The sequence below is a fragment of the Micropterus dolomieu genome, linkage group LG18 (genome assembly GCF_021292245.1).
Source record: "Micropterus dolomieu isolate WLL.071019.BEF.003 ecotype Adirondacks linkage group LG18, ASM2129224v1, whole genome shotgun sequence".
Lineage (NCBI taxonomy): Eukaryota > Metazoa > Chordata > Actinopteri > Centrarchiformes > Centrarchidae > Micropterus > Micropterus dolomieu.
In genome coordinates this window covers 7,058,452-7,076,439 of record NC_060167.1, presented here as the reverse complement: position 1 = coordinate 7,076,439, position 17,988 = coordinate 7,058,452, and the positions used below count along the sequence as shown (strand labels likewise).

The window sequence follows — 17,988 nt, the reverse complement described above, 5'->3', positions numbered from 1 at the left end:
CAGATTTCAGTTTCAAAACATAAAGTATTTGACTTGATTTTTTCCTTTAAAAGAGGATTTGAGATGCATTTGCTTTGCTTGTTGGCCCTTTGTAGTTTGAAATGAGTATGTTGTGACGATGCTGCTGTTTAAATCCCATCTTTCCACAGGGTTTTATTTTGTGCCAGATCATGCCTTTGATGTAATATTACTCCATTTTAGTTGCAAAGAAACTGTTGAGCTAGACAAGGTACATTTACACTGATCTTTTCAAAATGTCCCTGATTTAACCCTGAATTCGGTAAGTGAGCCTCGTTACACAACAACTTTTGAAAGAACATTCTAGAGATGATGTGAAAAATAACTACCAAAAACCCCTGGAATAAAGCCAAACAGGAGGCCAGAAATCTGGCAAAGGAAATGGAGACGGATTGTGCAAAAGCAGGGCATAAACACATGTGACAAGACACGTGCTGAAAGGGAAAACAATGAAAGGAAAACCGAAAACAATCTAATAATTCCATGAATTTCAGTACATGGTCTGGAACTGCCTTGAAAAACCATCATGCAACTTGATACTTGGTACTGTTTGACACGGAATTATAATCAGGTCATGAAAATTACAATTGTCCTGATCGGTTATAAATGTATATTGTTTAGACTAGTGAGAAAAGGGCAGCATGCTTTAATTTGCTGGGCAGATGTTCTCATACAGATGTGAGGTTTCTAGTGTAGTAACCATCAGTTCAGTAAGTTATGCGGCAGAGGCCTGTGAGGGGAAACAGAAATGCCTCTTCCCTCATGCTTCTTATCAGGCCCACCTTTGACTGACTGCTTTAAAAACACATGGGGTACTTATTTTCAGGCCACATGTTTCAGGAATAATATTTTTTAAATTCATATTGATGCTAACTTCTGCAAATAAAAGCTTCTCGGATCCTATAGAACATAACATAAGAATACCAAATTAACAAATTAAGAATTACTTTATTGTGTGTTGGTTAGCTTGCCAAGTGACATTGTATCCTGTAATATGTTGTATTTGAGCAAGTGAGTATCCTACATGCAGTTGAAAAGTCATTGTACTGTCAATAGAGTCAACAGTTGTGCAAGCAGCTCTGTGAGACTGTATTTAGGCACAGCAGCGTTTTCACTTAAAAGCAAACATCAGCTTGCTAATGAGCTTACAATGAATGCTATCATGCTGACGTTTAGCAGGTATTATGTTTACCATCTTAGTTTAGCATGTTAGCACGCTAACAGTGCGACACTAAACTCAAAGTACAGCTGAGGCTGATGGGAATGTCATTCATTTAGCATATTATACATTAGTTAGGCCTATTAGACAAATGATTATTGTTTACCCGATGAAAAAGTAAGGGAATCACTAAAATTGAGGAAGCCAAGTTTCATGGCAGTCCAGCCAATAGTTAACCTGTGTCAAAGGAAAGCCACATCCAGATGTGAACTGCTGGTTTCTGTCCCTTAAGGTGCACTCTTCCTGTTAATTTTTACTTTTATGTCATTGCTCTCAAAAGATTATATCATGACAAAAGTGTTTTATAGTGGTTAATGTGGCTCAGTGGTTGGATTAAGTGGGCTTTAATGGAAAGTATGTCCGATGTCATGCTGATTAACACTGGAAACACTGGGGCCAGAATCAGATAATACAAAACCTTAAATGGCATATCTTATTCTGTAAGAGCTAAATAAAGCTACTCTCTCCATTAAAAAAAACAAAAAAACATTTGGAAACACATTGGAAACAAGTTTGAATGGGAAACATAACATTCATGTCTTTGTATATCATTTCAGGTCTTAAATATTAAAAATGTCACACTTGGGAGGTGCAGCTGGTCAGAATAAAGGAATGAAGTCAGTGAAATGTCAGTGGAGAAAGAAAGCACTGACTTCAGACTCTGTTATCTTCTGCCGTGTTCTTATTATTGACTGAATAGAAGTCCTCCATCTCCTCCTATTGTCCATTTTGGGTATTACATGTGAGATGGAGCCCCCTCTTTTGTTTTTCAAGCTTATAAATAACCATTAACTTTAAACCGAATTGAAACCTTATTCAATTCTGCATTGCTGTATGATTTAATTCGTTTGTTTAGATTTTAACTTGGTATCTAAACTGAATTTAATCACCGTAGTGACCATAAACATTGGGTTTACATCTTTTACACCTTTTCTTCTCAATCCACGTGTTATATATAAGTAGGCCTTTCTACAAACATGTAAACAATAATCTTGCTGTTGTCCTTTTTGTGAACTGTACCTTTTATTGTTTTCCAGCAAGCTGCGCTGTTTCGTAATGTTTAACACAGGAGTGTAAAAATCGTTAATCAGAGAGTCTAAGAAACAGGAGAGGTCCAAGAGCTCCGGCGTATGTCGCAATGAATCATGGGAGGATCCAGAGGCTCAGCTCCTTTCATGGATCTACCCACTTATGTCTATGTATCTCCCACTGGTGACTCATCTCTGTTCTCGTGTATTATCTCTGGTCATGTGAACGGATTGCTGGACCGCTGACACAGCGCTCAAAGTCTCGCGAAATTAACAACAGATTTAACCAAAATGCTAGCTTTGCCTAGCTATTTCCGGGTCAGGAGGAGGCTGTGGAGGACGGGACGAAAGGCGGATAGATTTTTGTAGAGATTTTGGAGCGAAGTGACTGGTCTATCGATTGTTATGCTAACCACGGCGGTGCATGGCCGCAGTAGCTAACCGCCCCCCCCAGCTAGCTGACCGCTGTCTACGCTGCGGAGTGACCCGTGACCCACTCTCCGGTCACATGAAGTGAATTTGGACGTAGGATGGCGGAGCGGGATACACTGCAGTCGTCTTCAGAGGTTTCAGAAAGTTCTGGGAGACGTAACGTTAATTCCTCAGATGAAAATGGACACGTTGACAGTCCAGATGAGACCCTCTCCCCGACTTCGGTTATATACTTCAAGGAGGCTTTAAACTCGTCTAACCTGAGGTTTGGGAGTGCAGGGTCGCTGTCCCCCACCCTGCCTCGACAATATGACTTCAGGATTGAAAGAATCGAGTCTAAGCGCAGAAGTAAGTGCTAACAAAGTTTGAAAAGATGGTTAGCCGCGTAGCTAACGTTACCCTCCTTAATAACCTAATTTACTAAGATGAACGTTACCTGCAGTTCGTGTTGCTAGCTTGTTAGTGTCGTTAGCTAACTTTCTTCTGTCCCTGGAAACAGCCAACTTAGCTATTGTAGGAATATTATAAATAACAAACTCTCTTGACAAATGATTGTCATCCTTAAATTTACTTGCGACAAACAACAAAACACCTGTTTTCTGAAGTAAATGGCCTAGGTGGCGTATCGGTCAGTTAACACAGCTCATGTCAACAAGGTGTGTAAACATCTGCCCTGTGAGCAAATCTGCTGCTGGAGTCATGTGTTGTTTTGACAGACTTGGTTGATTGCTTTGCAAAATGTTATGGTGGATTGGAGTCATCTGTTGTTCACATCAAAGCTGCCTGAGATAAATCTGAGATGTTTCACCCACGTTTCCACATTACCTTACCAAACATTTGCAGTTATGACAGTTGTTCACTGATGTAACTGAACAGATAATACATGAAAACTAGTTACTTGCAAGTTTCCTCTGTGACATTTTCAGAACATTGTTTATGTCTTAAACGATATGTCATATATCAGGAGTAAAAGCGAAGTAACCACACACTAATGTGTGAGGAGCTCAATAATGGTTGTGCCCCGCCTTATCTGTGCTGTTTCTGTAAACTAATAATTGTCTGGGATTGGGTTCAAACTAGGGTTGTCTCTTCTTAGTGGACTGGTCGACTAAGACTTTTTACAGGGAATTAGTTTGGTACTGAAATGAGTTGGTCGCAATGAAATTAATAGCTCATAACTACTTATTTAAGTCATGTATCAAGCAAAAATGCTGAACAGTCGTTGGTTTTGGCTCTTTAAATGTGAGGATTTGCTGCTTTTCTTAGTTATATGTAATTGTAAATTCAATATCTTTGGTTTGGGGTGGGGAAATGATGGTGGGCACTGTTTTGAACATATTTAAAAATAAAATAATATGAGATCAATGTAAGGCGGTGACGTGCTGCCTAGCTTAAACCAGAGAAGTTGCCATTACATGGTCAGTGTCTTGGCCACAGGGACACCCGTGCACTGGTCTTCCTTTTGCATTAATCTGTGACAGAACAATAATTCCAACACAACAACTTGACCTACAGCAATTCTTTAATTAAATTAGTTGAAGAAATCCTATGATTCTCTCTTTAGGTATGGTGATTCCTATTAACGCCTTTTATACAGCAACTTTTCAAACAATTATGGAAAGTGGACTGCAAGCAACCAGACACATAAAAAATGACTGATCTTAAATATTGGCCTTTCCTGGTTTTTAAGGCTGCTAAGCAGTCATAGCGAATGTATTTTCTCAGTTAATCTGACTGTTGTAGCAGCGCAAAATGCTCTGTCTGGTGTTTAAAAAAAGGATTTCTTAAGTAGGAATTGAAAAAAACATGATAACCATTACATCCCGGACCTTTGGCCTTACTGCCTTATTATCCTTGTTGCTCACTGCTGTTGGTGTGTGGCTTTCCTGCTGTAGCCAGCTCAGTAATTGCATTGTCAAATCACAGGCCCCTGCTTCAGGTCAGGGGACGCTGGTGATGCTTGAGAGACAGATGAGTCCTCTGCTGCATCATTAGCATTGGCTGGGTACTCTGGGGACCCCTCCCCCCCCCCCCTTTTTTTTTTACGCATGCACCATCTGCTCACGTGATAGTGTGTTGCTGTACCCAGCACTACCGTCAGCCATCTTGGTCAACACCCACCCAGTGCATTCACTGCGGTGCACAGGCAGTCCAATCACAGTGAACCGATGCGAAGCTGACCGGAGAAGGGCTGTGATTTTCAGCACGGTGCTCTCTTGCATTTTAAATCCCTGGCCTGCACAAAAGGGATAACAAGAGGTCGAAAAGGAGGAGGAGGCTGAGGGGGAGAGGGCAGGGTAGCCTTTCTCAAGACAGCAGCGAATTTCACTCAGTTATAACAAGGAAGGGGAGGATGATGCAGGCATAAAGAGGAGGAGAAGCAGCACCCTTTCAAACACCTGCTGAAAGCTGCTGTGGGCCTTCCCCGTCTTGGCCTTTTATCCTCTTTGTTTTTCATCCTCTCTAATTTCCTCTCCTTTATTTTTATTGGGGGGGGGGCTTCACTGGTTCCTGGAACAAAAGCTACTGCGCCTTTTTCCCTCGGTGGTGTTGGTTTTGCTTTGCATCAGCTGAGTCATCATGTCTGATCTGACGCCTCAGAGCGAAACCCCGACTCCCACCACCGACAAGATCACCCAGGCTGCCCGGGAGACCATTTATCTCTGCAACTTCCGCGTGTCTGTCGATGGCGAGTGGCTTTGCCTCCGCGAGCTCAACGACATCTCCCTCACCCCAGACCCAGAGCCGGCCCATGAAGGTAATGTGACAGATTAGCTCAGCATCCGAGGAGGTTTGTGGGCACAGTGTGATCTCTTTTAGGGCGTGGTGATTCACAAGGTCCCCAGACACTACACGTTTCATCTAGTGAACTGTGCTAATGTGTCCTGTTTGAGCTGTGTCATGATGGAGTTGAGGGGAAATAAGCCGCGGCCGGGCACCAAAACAACCAGGAAGTGCCGGTTGATTTGTTGTGAGAATGTATTCGCTTGCAGTAAATCAAAAAAGGATTTGATAGATTTGCTGTCTGTTTTCCCTGTGTTCCCTATACAAAATTTAACAGTCACACAGCAGAAATAGGTTTGTATTTGTATGTTTTCATACTCTCACTGAGATGTAACAAGAGAGGACACAGCTGAATTCAGGTGTTTTTAGCTTTGGCAGTGAATAGGCAACTTGTTTTGAACAGATTGATGCTGCAGTATGTACTGTAGCTTCTTCCATTTGATGGCAAACACGCTATCTGTTGAACACGAAGGCTTTCCTCTTCCTCATCTCTTGCCACTTTGAGTTCTCTGAGTACAGATAAGGCAGATCGGCAGGTCCACGGTTTTCTTGAGGAAGGGAGGCAGCTCAGATTTTCCTCCAGCCAGCTGGCAAGCTCAACACTGCAGCACTTTGTCTACTGTAATTATATTACATATTAACAGAGAATGACAGAAACATTTGTTTTACTACTATAAGATAAAATAAAAATAAATAAAAATAAATAAATAAAAACCACCAGTTCTGAGTTAGATGACAGTGGATGGTGTTTAGTGCCAGTTTCTTGCAGTTTGTCTTGGTTTAGCAGGGGAATTCTTGTATGTTTCCGTGGAAGAAGCTGACTGTCTTTACTTACGTGTGTTTCTGCTTTAAAGGGGGAAACTCGTTTCCTTCAGTCATCAGAGTTTTAAAGAAATGCAGAAATGTTGGCCAGAAGGTTTTAATCAGTTGTTCATTACAATTACCGTTTGATGAGGAAAGCTTTTCCTTTTTAAAATCCTGATGAAGAATTACACAATTGTAGCTATAACACATCCAAATTATTGCTCTAACTTCCTTTTGATTTCAATAATTTTGTGCTATAAATAAAAATGTTCATGCTCTATAACTATAGTCCATGCAAATACAAACTACAGACCAAATTTATGAATGTATTGATAATGTAAACAAGCGCTAAAGGAAAGCTTAACTCTATAGGACTCCTCTACTAAAAGCCTTTTAGTGTCTGTTAACTACTTAAATAAATAAATAATTGATTAGGCATACTGTAGATGTATGGATCACACCGAGAATTAAGTGCTTTATATGGTTTGGCAGATGTTCCTTGTTGAACCATTTTCTCTTTACCTAAGCTATCCATTCTTTTGGGTTTATATTAAAATGTATATTTCATTTCCTGGAAAACACTGGATCTTGTGTTATTAAAGGAAATATGCTTCCCCCACCCCGGCCATAGTCTGTGTCATTCCTATGAGGACTATAAGGATCTTTTCCTGTGTGTTTCTCTTTTTAGATCCCAAGGATCCCATTGCAATCGAAAGGCTTAACTTGATGAACATGGCCAAACTGAGCATCAAGGGCCTGATCGAGTCTGCTCTCAACCTGGGGCGCACGCTTGACTCTGACTATGCACCTCTCCAGCAGTTCTTTGTTGTGATGGAGCACTGTCTGAAACATGGGTTGAAAAGTATGTAATGGCACACGTCGTACTGTCATCTGTTCAAAACTGCGTGATTAGTGGCTGTAAAGTTTGAAAATGGCCTCGGCAACTGGCCTATAGGAACAGTTTGTGTAGTTTATTCCCAGAACACACATAAAATCTACAGTTTGTGTAGTTGTGAGGAATGTTTACAATTTTATTCCCCACCTGCTAAGACTGTCCATCAGCCACAGGGATGTACGAGTGAATATAATGACAAATCTGCTGATTAAATGTTCTTTATTTACTGAGGTTAGTGTATTTATTTTTAGTCGTTTGTGTTTGCTATTGTTAAAAGATTATTCCTGGGTGGTTTCTGTTGCTCTTTATTATGCCTACTATGATAACGCAATTCCTCAAAAATGTAATAACTCAACAAGCACTGTCTCTCAATCATCAGCCAAGAAGACCTTCCTAGGGCAGAACAAGTCATTTTGGGGTGCGTTGGAGCTGGTGGAGAAGCTGACGCCTGAGGCAGGAGAGATCACTGCCAGTGTGAAAGACCTGCCTGGCCTCAAGTGAGTCTATTATATCACTTCCCTAAAGAAGGCCGACAGATTTGTCCCTTAAAATATCGTTGGTTTTCTCAATACTTGGTCATGGCTTTACAATGCCGTAACAAGATGTAATGTTAAGGGAATGACTCCTTTTGGCAGAAGTTAAATGCTGCCATTTGGAGCTGCAAGTTGCCATTGTTGAGTAAAGATTGCAAGGAGTATTTTTTTATGTATTGTATTTCACTTGTTTAGTTTCAGGTGTATTTATACCCACCTCTCCTTTGTTCGATTACAGAACTCCCCTAGGAAGAGGGCGTGCCTGGTTACGACTGGCCTTGATGCAGAAGAAACTGTCTGACTACATGAAGACCATCATCAACAGAAAGGACCTGCTTAGGTGTGTTTGTATCGTACTGAGTTGAGGCCCACGGCTTCTGGAATAAAACATTTGTCATTGTTGTTACGTCTTGATTGTAGGTCTTATTTTACCCAAGAAGTATTTCAGCACATAATGCACGTTTAGAAATGCTTAAACAAAAAGCAGTTTTCCGGTCAGTGACTGGATTTCTAACTCTCGTCTCTTCTCTGTAGTGAATTCTATGAGCCGAATGCGTTGATGATGGAGGAGGAGGGTGCCGTCATCGCCGGGCTACTCGTTGGACTAAATGTCATCGATGCCAATCTGTGTATGAAGGGAGAGGACTTGGACTCTCAGGTAGTTCTGCTTTCACTTCCACTTCTACCACCGCTCAGAGCAGCAGTAACACATGAAAGACCAAACTGGAAAGCACCTAATCTCTGACTAATGGTTGCAGGAAGAAGAATTCCCACTTCCTGGTTCTTACACAATGCTGCGTTCATTTTTTTGTGTAGATTAAACTGTCAGATCTGTCTCTGAAATAACTGACGGTACCGCATGACGTTTGTGTAAATAGATATGAGCACCAGTAAGCGAGACAGTGGACAGGAGTTAAATCACTTTGATTTAGCTTTAAATCTGAACACACACAGGCAAAAATATGGGACCTGTGTGCCATAAGTCCATCTTTGTTTACATTAAAATGTTCTACTGTTGTTGTGTTTACCCTCATCATTGTTCCTGCAGCAATTCCATAGACAGTCAGTAGCCTTTCCAGAACTGCTCAGGAATCTCTGTTTCATGCTCAACTGGTCAACCATTTGGGAACGAGGCCAGAATGACTGGGAGGATTGGCAGGCTGCCAGTATGTCATCAGCTTAGTAAACAAGTGTCATTCTACAATGAAGTGAAACCTCTCCTGTCACAAGCCTCTTGTTAATTGGAGGATGTACTGCCTGCCAAGGTTTTTAGATAACCTGAATGCAAAACGTTTTTGGATTAAAATGCAAATGTGCGAGGATCTTACTTTTGGATTTTCTTTTTCTTTTTGGACATAAGAGCTGCAGTGCAGTTTTCACTTGTTTCACAACTGATTTCCTCTTTCTTCTTAAATTACTTCTGCAGGTCGGGGTGATTGATTTTTCAATGTACCTCAAAGATGGCGGACACAGTAGTAAGAGCGCCGAGGGGTGAGTGCTGCCTTTCTAATCATAAAACCACTGGGAATTTTGTGTCAGTCCATTTTAGGATCTCAAACAATATAACAGTAAAACCACAGTAAAGTCAGCAGGTCGGGCCTTTCTTTCATGGGTTTAGTTGTTTTGTTTTGATTTGATCTTTGTAGGTGACATCTAATCTATTTTTATAGACTGGTCATTAAGTTTAATGTTTATCTGGTCAGTTGTTTCAATAATCCGCCACTTATTATAGTGGTTATTCGTTTGGTGTCATCAAATTTACTAATAGTCACTAAAACCTGAAGATATTCAATTTGTGAAGATACCGAAAAGCAGAGCGTTCTCCCATGTCAGAGGCTGGGACCGTCAGATGTTTGGCATTTTTGCCAGAAAACTGACTTAAAAAATGTGTCGATTATCGAAATAGTTTCAGAGTAATTTTCTGTTCATGAAATCGTTGCAGCTCTGCTGGCATTAAACAAGCTGTTATTGGGGATTTAAAAAAATGTTAAATCTAGAAACTGATTTGAGATCTACTGTACTGTATCTGCTGCGTCCTTTTGTTAGAAATAAAGAGTTAACTTTAGTTAACTTAACTTTCGGTGTAACTGTAACACCCATGTTTCGTCACTGCCCTGCTGCTAACTTTGGAAAACAGAACATGGCTCAGCAAGATGCTAAAACATAAAAATAGGATCATCTTTGAGTCTGTATTTCCATTCTGATGCAGATGATTCATACATCAACTTTTCTGTCATTATGAAAGTTACAGAAAATATTAGCCATTCTTCAGTGGGCTGCAATCACTGATAAACAATTGATTATTAAAATTATTATGTATTGTAAATGGTACAGTGTCTTTTCTTCTTCTTCAGTGACGGTCAGATCACAGCGATTCTCGATCAGAAGAATTATGTGGAGGAGCTGAACAGACATTTAAGGTTCGTCAGAGTGACCGTCTCTCTGCACCGTGTTTTGCAGCTCAACAAGCTGTCGACTAATGTGATATTTCTCTCTGTTTCTGCTTACAGCGCATCAGTAAATAACCTCCAGGCCAAGGTGGATGCACTGGAGAAGTCCAACACAAAGCTAACAGAAGAGGTGAGAGCCATACAGAGCTGCACTTCAAATTGTCTTTCTTTTCTGCTTCTCTGCAAAGCTGCTGGGATTCTTCGTTTACGGAACTGTCGTTTGTCTCCACAGCTTGCAGTGGCCAATAACAGGATCATCACTTTACAAGAAGATGTGGAGAGGGTAAAGGAGGAAAGTTCATATCAGCTGGAGTCCAGAAAGGTGATCACATCATCAGTTTAATTAAATAGTTTTTTTCCTTCCTAAATTTTAGATAAATCTACAATGAACAAATACATTATGATAATCCAGTACAGTATTAACTATTTAGTCATAAATGTCTTCCAAACGCTGCAAATTTAAAATCATGTGTGCACGGATGAGACAAATGATGATAATAATTAGCCAGGCCATGTGGTCCAAGGTTCAGCTTTATTGTCATTATACAGTCCCCTCCAAAAGTATAAGGCAAATTCCTTTGTTTTTGTTGTTCACTGAAGACATTTGGGTTTAAGATCAAAAGATGAGTATGAGACAAGAGTTCAGAATTTCAGCTCTCATTTCCTGGTATTCACATCTAGATGTGTTAAACAACTCAGGACATATCACCGTTTGTATTAGACCGCAGCATTCTTAGGTGAGCAAAAGTAATGGAACAAATAATCTTAAAGTAAATAACATTTAATATTTGGTGGCATAACCCTTGCTTGCAATAACTGCCTCAAGCCTGCGACCCATCGACATCACCAAACTGTTGCATTCTTCATTTGTGATGCTATTCCAGGCTTTAACCGCAGCTTCTTTCACTTCTTGTTTGTTTCTGGGTGTTTCTCCCTTCAGTCTCCTCTTAAGGAGGTGAAATGCAGCTCTGTTGGGTTAATGTCAGGTGACTGACTTGTCCAGTCTGAAACCTTCCTTTTTTCCCCCTGATCAAGTCCTTTGTTTTGTTGGCAGTGTGCTTTGTGTCATTGTCCTGCTGCATGATAAACTTCCTCCCCATTAGTTTCAATGTATTTCTCCGTAAATTGGCAGACAAAATGTTTCTGTCCACTTCTGAATTCATTCTGCTGCTACCATCATCAGTTACATCATCAATAAATATTAATGAGTCTGTTCCAGAAGCAGCCATACACGCCCAAGCCATGACATTACCTCCACCAGGCTTCACAGATGAGCTTGTATGCTTCGGATCATTAGCAGTTCCTTTGTTTCTCCACACTTTGGCCTTTCCATCACTTTGCTAGAGATTAATCTTCGTCTTATCAGTCCATAAGATTTTGTTCCAGAACTTTTGCGGCTCATCTCTGTACTTCTTAGCAAATTTCAGTCTGGCCTTGCGATTCTTCCTGCTGATGAGTGGTTTGCATCTTGTGGTGTTGCCTCTATATTTCTGCTCTCTGAGTCTTCTTCCAACAGTGGATTGTGATATCTTCACCCTGCACTGTGGAGGTCGTTGCTGATGTCACTTACTGATGTTTTGGGGGTTTTCTTCACAGCTCTCACGATATTTCTGTCATCAACTACTGTTGTTTTCCTTGGCCGACCTGTTCGACGTCTGTTGCTCACTACACCAGTAGTTTCTTTCTTTTCAGGACATTCCAAATTATTGTGCTTGCTATGCCCAATGTTTGTCCAATGTCTCTGGTCGATTATCCTTCTTTTCTCAGCTTGACAATGGCTTGCTTTTCTCCCATAGACTGCTCTCTGGTTTTCATGTTGGTTTATCCTCTTTAACAGGAAATGCAGTCTTTATAGGTTTGAACCAAGGATGAAAACTTAGACTAGTCATGCAGAGTTATTTAATGTTTGGACAATCAACCTAAAAGGCAACACCTGGGCAACAAGAAATATCTTGAAAAATGGGTGGGTTCAAACAAACGGTGGTATGTCCTGAGTTGTTTAACACAGCTAGATGTGAATACTCATACTCATCTTTTGATCTTAAACCCAAATGTCTTCAGTGAACAACAAAAACAAACAAATTTGCCTTACCGTTCCAATACTTTTGGGGGGGACTGTACAATACAGGATTGCACAATGACATTCAGTTGGAGCCTCCTGCATGCTACACACATAAAACGTATAAACAAATTTTCAAGTATTTAACAAAAATTGGATAGAAAAATATATAAAATAGAAAAAAGTATATGAAAGTAGCACTAAAGGAATACTAAAAACTAAATGACATTTAAAAGTTACAAGGTAGGTTATTCGGTCACATTAACAGAGTTGTAAAAATGAAATGTGGTTTGTAACTCCCTGCAAGTAAAAGACATACAGTTATGTGGACATCAAGGATTACTCTTCGCCTTCAGACAGTTCACTCTGTATTAAATATATAAAGTCCACTGACCATCATCAAAACAATAAAGAAAAATGTTTCTGGCTCAGTGTAACATTACATTGAATGGATATAGTTTCCTTTTGGCAACTCATGTTGTGATCATAAAATTATTGATTTAGTCATTAAGGTTAAGATGGAAAGTTTAAAGTCATCATTAATTATCAGTGGTAACAAGTACTTTATTACTGTACTTCAGTAGTTTTTTTTCAGCATCTGTACTTTACTTCAGTATTTTAGTTGTTGCAACTTTTTACTTTCACTTCGCTACATTTCAAAACCAAATACCCGACTTTTTACTCTGTTACATTGTGCACGAGACCTCGTTACATTGTTATTAGTCGCCTATGCAGCGCACCTGAGTGGAGCAGCATTTAAAAACAACTGTAAAACTGATAAAGCTGGCTTGGTGTGAATCAACTTCGCCCAGCTAATGCGACACCGGCATACAGTGCAGCGCAGAGCTGGACGGCCCCGCCTCACTCTCATGTCAGTGGTGAAAGTGAGTTTTTACAACTATGATGAGGGCATAAAGAGGGACTGTCCTTCTGGGAACGAGAAAAGAAAAAAACTCAATGAGAGTGAACGTCTGGTATTATTTGTGTTCTCTTCTCTCAAAGTCTGAGGTCAGCAGATAACATGTAGCCTAATGTTAATGTGCAGCTGCAGTGAATCTGTCTGTCCTGCTAACCAGCTGAGCAGCGCAGCTCTTGTCTGTCTGTGTCTTGGTTGCTTGTCAGACTGTGACTAAACAATGTTGAGTGAAACATAACTACTACGTTTGATAAACGCCGACGGGCCACGGTGTTTATAAACTGCAGCTCGGAAAATATAATCACGTTGCAAAAATGCGTTCATATGCGCGCACGTAATTAAACTCACGCATTCCAGCATCTGAAACATCTGTGGGACCAGTCCAGACAGGATGTGAGGGCACTCGTCATACATCACTTTAAAACAAGACAGTGAAGTTAAGTTATGGACTCATACAAGATGGGAAGCAGTGGATTCGCATCGACTATTAAAATGCTGATTAGCTGGACAGGCAATATGGATGCACATTTCAGTAAATGAGAAGCATCACATAATCAGCCAAGTCATTTTATAAATAGTTTTTTATATTTGAAAATGTATTGAAGGAAATCTGGAGTTTGAATGGGCCTGATGGAGCTAATAACATTAATATAGAAAATAGCTAATTTACAGGGGCTGTGCTGAAGTTTGTCAGTAGAGTAGATACTGGATCATCAGCCAGTACCAGCACAGTTGATCCACATCCACCCTCAGCCAGTACGAGCACATGACACAGTGACCCAGCAGACTGGCCCCCAGTCTTAACAGACTTCATAAGGACTGAGTTGGTGTGAAGAGGTCTGTTCAAACCAGCGCTGGACTTTTCTGGGTTTCTATTCAGGCTTATTAAAGAGGGAGGACTAGTGAGAGCATTGTGGTGTCAGGTGTGACTGTGAGCTCTGTTTTTGCACTTTGAGTTGCAGCCAGTTTGTGACCGAGTGGTTACGTAGCTGGTAGAGTTTTGCAATATAAACATCTGAAAACTGAAACTAACTTTGCTCTGTTTGAGTCCGTGAGCTGCACTTTATGAGAGGTGCTGAAGTTAACATGTGGGTTTTTGGTGAGATTGTGAATTGAGAAATGTTTCAGTAAGTTTTGTCTCATCTTAACATACCCAAAGTCAAACGGGGTTCTGTGTCTGTCAGACGGTGTGAAGGGGATACTACCACAACAGCAGAGCAATAACGCAGACTTATCCTACTTGTCCTCTTGCGACTCAGTTTTCCGTATTGTGATTCACTATACTTTATAATGCTGTATTCAAACCTGCCTTGAGTGAATTTAAAAAGATAGATTGCGTTTTGTAAGATCAATAGATTTTGATGTGTAGTACTTGTACTTTTGATTAATTAAGTATTTTTAAAACTTTGGCTTGATTAGGTTTATACTAGATGACTTTTACTTTTACTTGAGTGTCATTTTTCATGTGGTGTCTGTACTTTTACTTAAGTATGAAAATTAAGTACTTCTTCCACCAGTGTTAATTATCAGTAGACTAGTTTCAGGCTGTATGTTGTTTCTTGATTTGTATGTATCGTTGAGCTGTCTGACAAATAGGTTCAGGGAATGATTGATATTGACTTTAGTTTCACTAAACATTAACCAAAATTTAGTGGCTTTTCATCAAATTTCAACTCCATAATTTAACAGTAGCGTCTTTCAACTTTTATTACAATTGTATCGGGACAATATTATATTTATATATTATATTTATAATATTTAACGATGTTGTTTAAATTAATGATCAAATGTCCATAAAAGTAAAACAAACTTTTTGTTTTATACAGGTGAAGAGAGAGAAATAACAGTGGAACACTGTTCATTGCATTAAACATGTCGTTATAATTTATCCTACATATGTCATATTTTGGCATGTATGGGACTGATATTCATGTCGTGGCATTATTCAAACATATTGGCCGGGCCTGATTCACCTGATACCATTTTGACTGGTGATATTATGTTACGTGACTTCTTCCGATTAACTACTATTCTCAAAGGCAAATCAGGACTGGCTTTAAAGTTAAATATTTGTACGATATACATTTGCAATGAAAAGGAAATTTGTTTTTCAGTCCTGTAATGTTTGTTTTCAGGCATTAAGAAGCGACTCGGCACCAGACGGACAAGCGCTGGGTGAAACACGCAAACAACTCAAAGAGGAAACTTTGCTTCGATTGGTGCGTCTTTTTCTTCTCTCATGTTTAGATTTCAACGTTGTCATGGAATTCTGATAAAGCGTTATATTCCCTGGGGAAAACACTGGGACATGTGTTGGTGTAAATCTAGTCGGTTGTGCCTGTCCCTGTATTTAATGTGAGCGGTCTGCTGCTTGTGAAGTGTGTATCTGAACTTGGAGCTGATCTCTGTGCAGGATGTAGAGAAGGAGCTGGAGGTGCAGATCGGGATGAAGCAGGAGATGGAGATGTCCATGAAGATGCTGGAGAAAGACATCTGTGAGAAGCAGGATGCCCTGGTGGAGCTCAGACAGCAGCTGGAGGACCTTCGTGCAATCAACCAACAGCTTAGCCACAAGTCACAGGTGAGGCTGCCTTTCTGCTCCAGTCACTTCACGTTTGTGCAGGAAACGTGTTTGACCTGCTGGTTTGTCTGTTTCACAGACATCAAAATGTCATCATCTATTTTTCATCTTTAGTGTTTATCTGTCAAATGTTGGCGATGCAATTTGGCTACTAAGCAGCCTTCGCTGTGTGTTTTTTTTCATACTGCACAGAAATTACTTGGTAGTCAGGTCCTAACACCTGCCTGCGTTTGAAATGTCAAATGTGTTTTGTTCCTTTTTACTGGGCAAAAAGATATGGTGGCAAAATGCACAGTGACTTATATGAAAACACTTTGGATTCTTTTTAAGACCGGGAAGAACAGAGGGTTTTTACTGATAGTCTAAAGACAGAGGGTGTCGTATGCTGTAAATTTGTGATATTGGGCTGTATAAATAAAACTGAATAACCGAGACGGTGAACACTGCACTGACTTTTTTTTTTTAATTACCGTCAGACTTTTTGTTGAGGTAGGAAGTCTTTGCACTGCGTTAAGGTAGACTCCAGCCATGAATATCATTTTAAGGGTTTTACTGCTTTATAATATTACTTTTTCTTGTAATGGTTCAAAATACTACTACTTTATTCTCAAAAATCCTGACTTCTTTCTATAAATATTACATCTTCATTATTGTTTCTTCATTTCAGTTTTCTCTACACCGTAATCTCAAGCTTCACCGCTGTACGTAGCAGAGTTATAAGCTCCGTGCATGGCCTTGTACCTTTGACATTTTATCAAGGAGTCAGATAGTTGCCAGCACAGTTTTTAATCTTTTTGCACTGATGATTTAACCAGAAGAGTTTTAATATGATCCAGGCAGTAGAAATGTCATCTAACACTGTCTATGGGAAAAATTACTTTTACCTCTGGAACCAGCAGCACTGAATTAAAACGAATTAATTAAAACACTGCTGCAGACAAATCATTGAAATAAAGGAGCACCAAACTGTTCCAGTTTTTAATGAGACAAACATCATGTACTGTACTAGTTATTGTTTCCAGTTGACTAACATCATCTGTCATCTTCTTCAGAGTGCAGATGCCAGCTCTAAACAGAAGAGTGAAGCAATCACTCGCCTGGAGGAGAAAGTAAACCAGATGACGGGGACTGTAAAACAGCTGGAGACAAGGTGAGGACGATTCTCCACGGCCATGATTGGTGTTTTGAATAATTATTACACTAGTTTTTCTTCATGGGATCACTTGCCTACAAAAACATCTTATTGTTCTGTTTTCATATTTCTCTCCCCGCTCTCCTTGCCATTATTCTTCATTATCATTATTTCTTTTAATCGTTCATCAGTGAGAAACATTTGGTGAAGCAGGCCAAAAACCTGAACTCAGCAGCAGGGAAGCTGCTGCAGCTGCAGCAGTAGCTCTCCGCTTTCATGAATCTGAATACAAACATACAACCCTGCCTAATATCGAAATAACCAAACTAGGATGTTCTCTTTTCTGTACAATGCTCCTTTGTTGTTGAAAATAAACTCATTTTCCCACAACGTCCTGCAGTGGCTCTCCAGCATCAGCTTTGAGTAGTGTGGACTGAATCGATCCTTATAGCAGCCCTTAATCCTTGTGTTCTCTAACAGATGTTTGCTACATCCGATTTATACTTTTATTTGGTAGGCATTTCTTACAAATACCCCATTAATGCTTTCTGGCAAAGGTAAGACGAGGAGATGGCAAAGTGTTCGACAGTCTGTTGTGGACAGACTTAAGATTTATTGCACTGATGATTAACGGACACATTCTGGATATTTGGAAGGTAGTGGACTTGCTGTAATGTTACTCCAAAGAATATGACCACTACCAGAGACTGTGCTTGAATATTTTCGACCAACAGAGACGGAATAAAAAAAGAGAATCTAAAGTGATGTTCAGGGACTGATATCATTTGGAGTTCCACATTCGAGTGTAGAAGTCCAGTACAGGAGCAAGATAAAGTAAGACGACAAAAGGGCAAAATAAATTTATTAATTTTGAAGTGTATGTGAACATAACATTGGTGTAAACTGTAGTAATCATTAGGCTAATAAAACAATAAACAAACACAGCCTGCTTCATCTTCTTTGTCCTTGTTGGCTTTTAGTCCTCACACACTTGATCTGTTTGTCATTTTTGTGTTGTTTTTTTATTAAGTTTTGGTTGACTTCTCTTTCCAACCATGTTTCTTTTCATCAAGTTTTCATTTTACCATAAGTTTACGTGACAAACCCCCCCCCCCCCCCCCCCCCCCCCCCCCCCCC

General features: G+C 40.0%; 1 protein-coding gene across 3 annotated transcripts in view; it reads left to right on the top strand.

The window, feature by feature from the left end:
* The first annotated feature begins 2,389 nt into the window (after window positions 1–2,389).
* The window catches only part of rufy3 (RUN and FYVE domain containing 3), a 21,629-nt gene continuing 6,030 nt past the window's right edge, over window positions 2,390–17,988 (top strand). For 2 of the 3 annotated variants that reach the window (XM_046075530.1, XM_046075529.1), the window contains exons 1-12: window positions 2,392–3,045; window positions 6,974–7,147; window positions 7,560–7,677; window positions 7,952–8,053; window positions 8,248–8,371; window positions 9,140–9,204; window positions 10,068–10,133; window positions 10,224–10,293; window positions 10,396–10,485; window positions 15,274–15,357; window positions 15,552–15,719; window positions 16,772–16,869. In XM_046075530.1, coding sequence (XP_045931486.1) covers window positions 2,796–3,045; window positions 6,974–7,147; window positions 7,560–7,677; window positions 7,952–8,053; window positions 8,248–8,371; window positions 9,140–9,204; window positions 10,068–10,133; window positions 10,224–10,293; window positions 10,396–10,485; window positions 15,274–15,357; window positions 15,552–15,719; window positions 16,772–16,869 — 1,409 coding nt within the window. In that variant the 5' untranslated portion in view covers window positions 2,392–2,795. Of the gene's footprint in view, window positions 3,046–6,973; window positions 7,148–7,559; window positions 7,678–7,951; window positions 8,054–8,247; window positions 8,372–9,139; window positions 9,205–10,067; window positions 10,134–10,223; window positions 10,294–10,395; window positions 10,486–15,273; window positions 15,358–15,551; window positions 15,720–16,771; window positions 16,870–17,042; window positions 17,794–17,988 lie in introns of those variants that run through there. The other variant, XM_046075531.1, reaches the window with a different exon arrangement.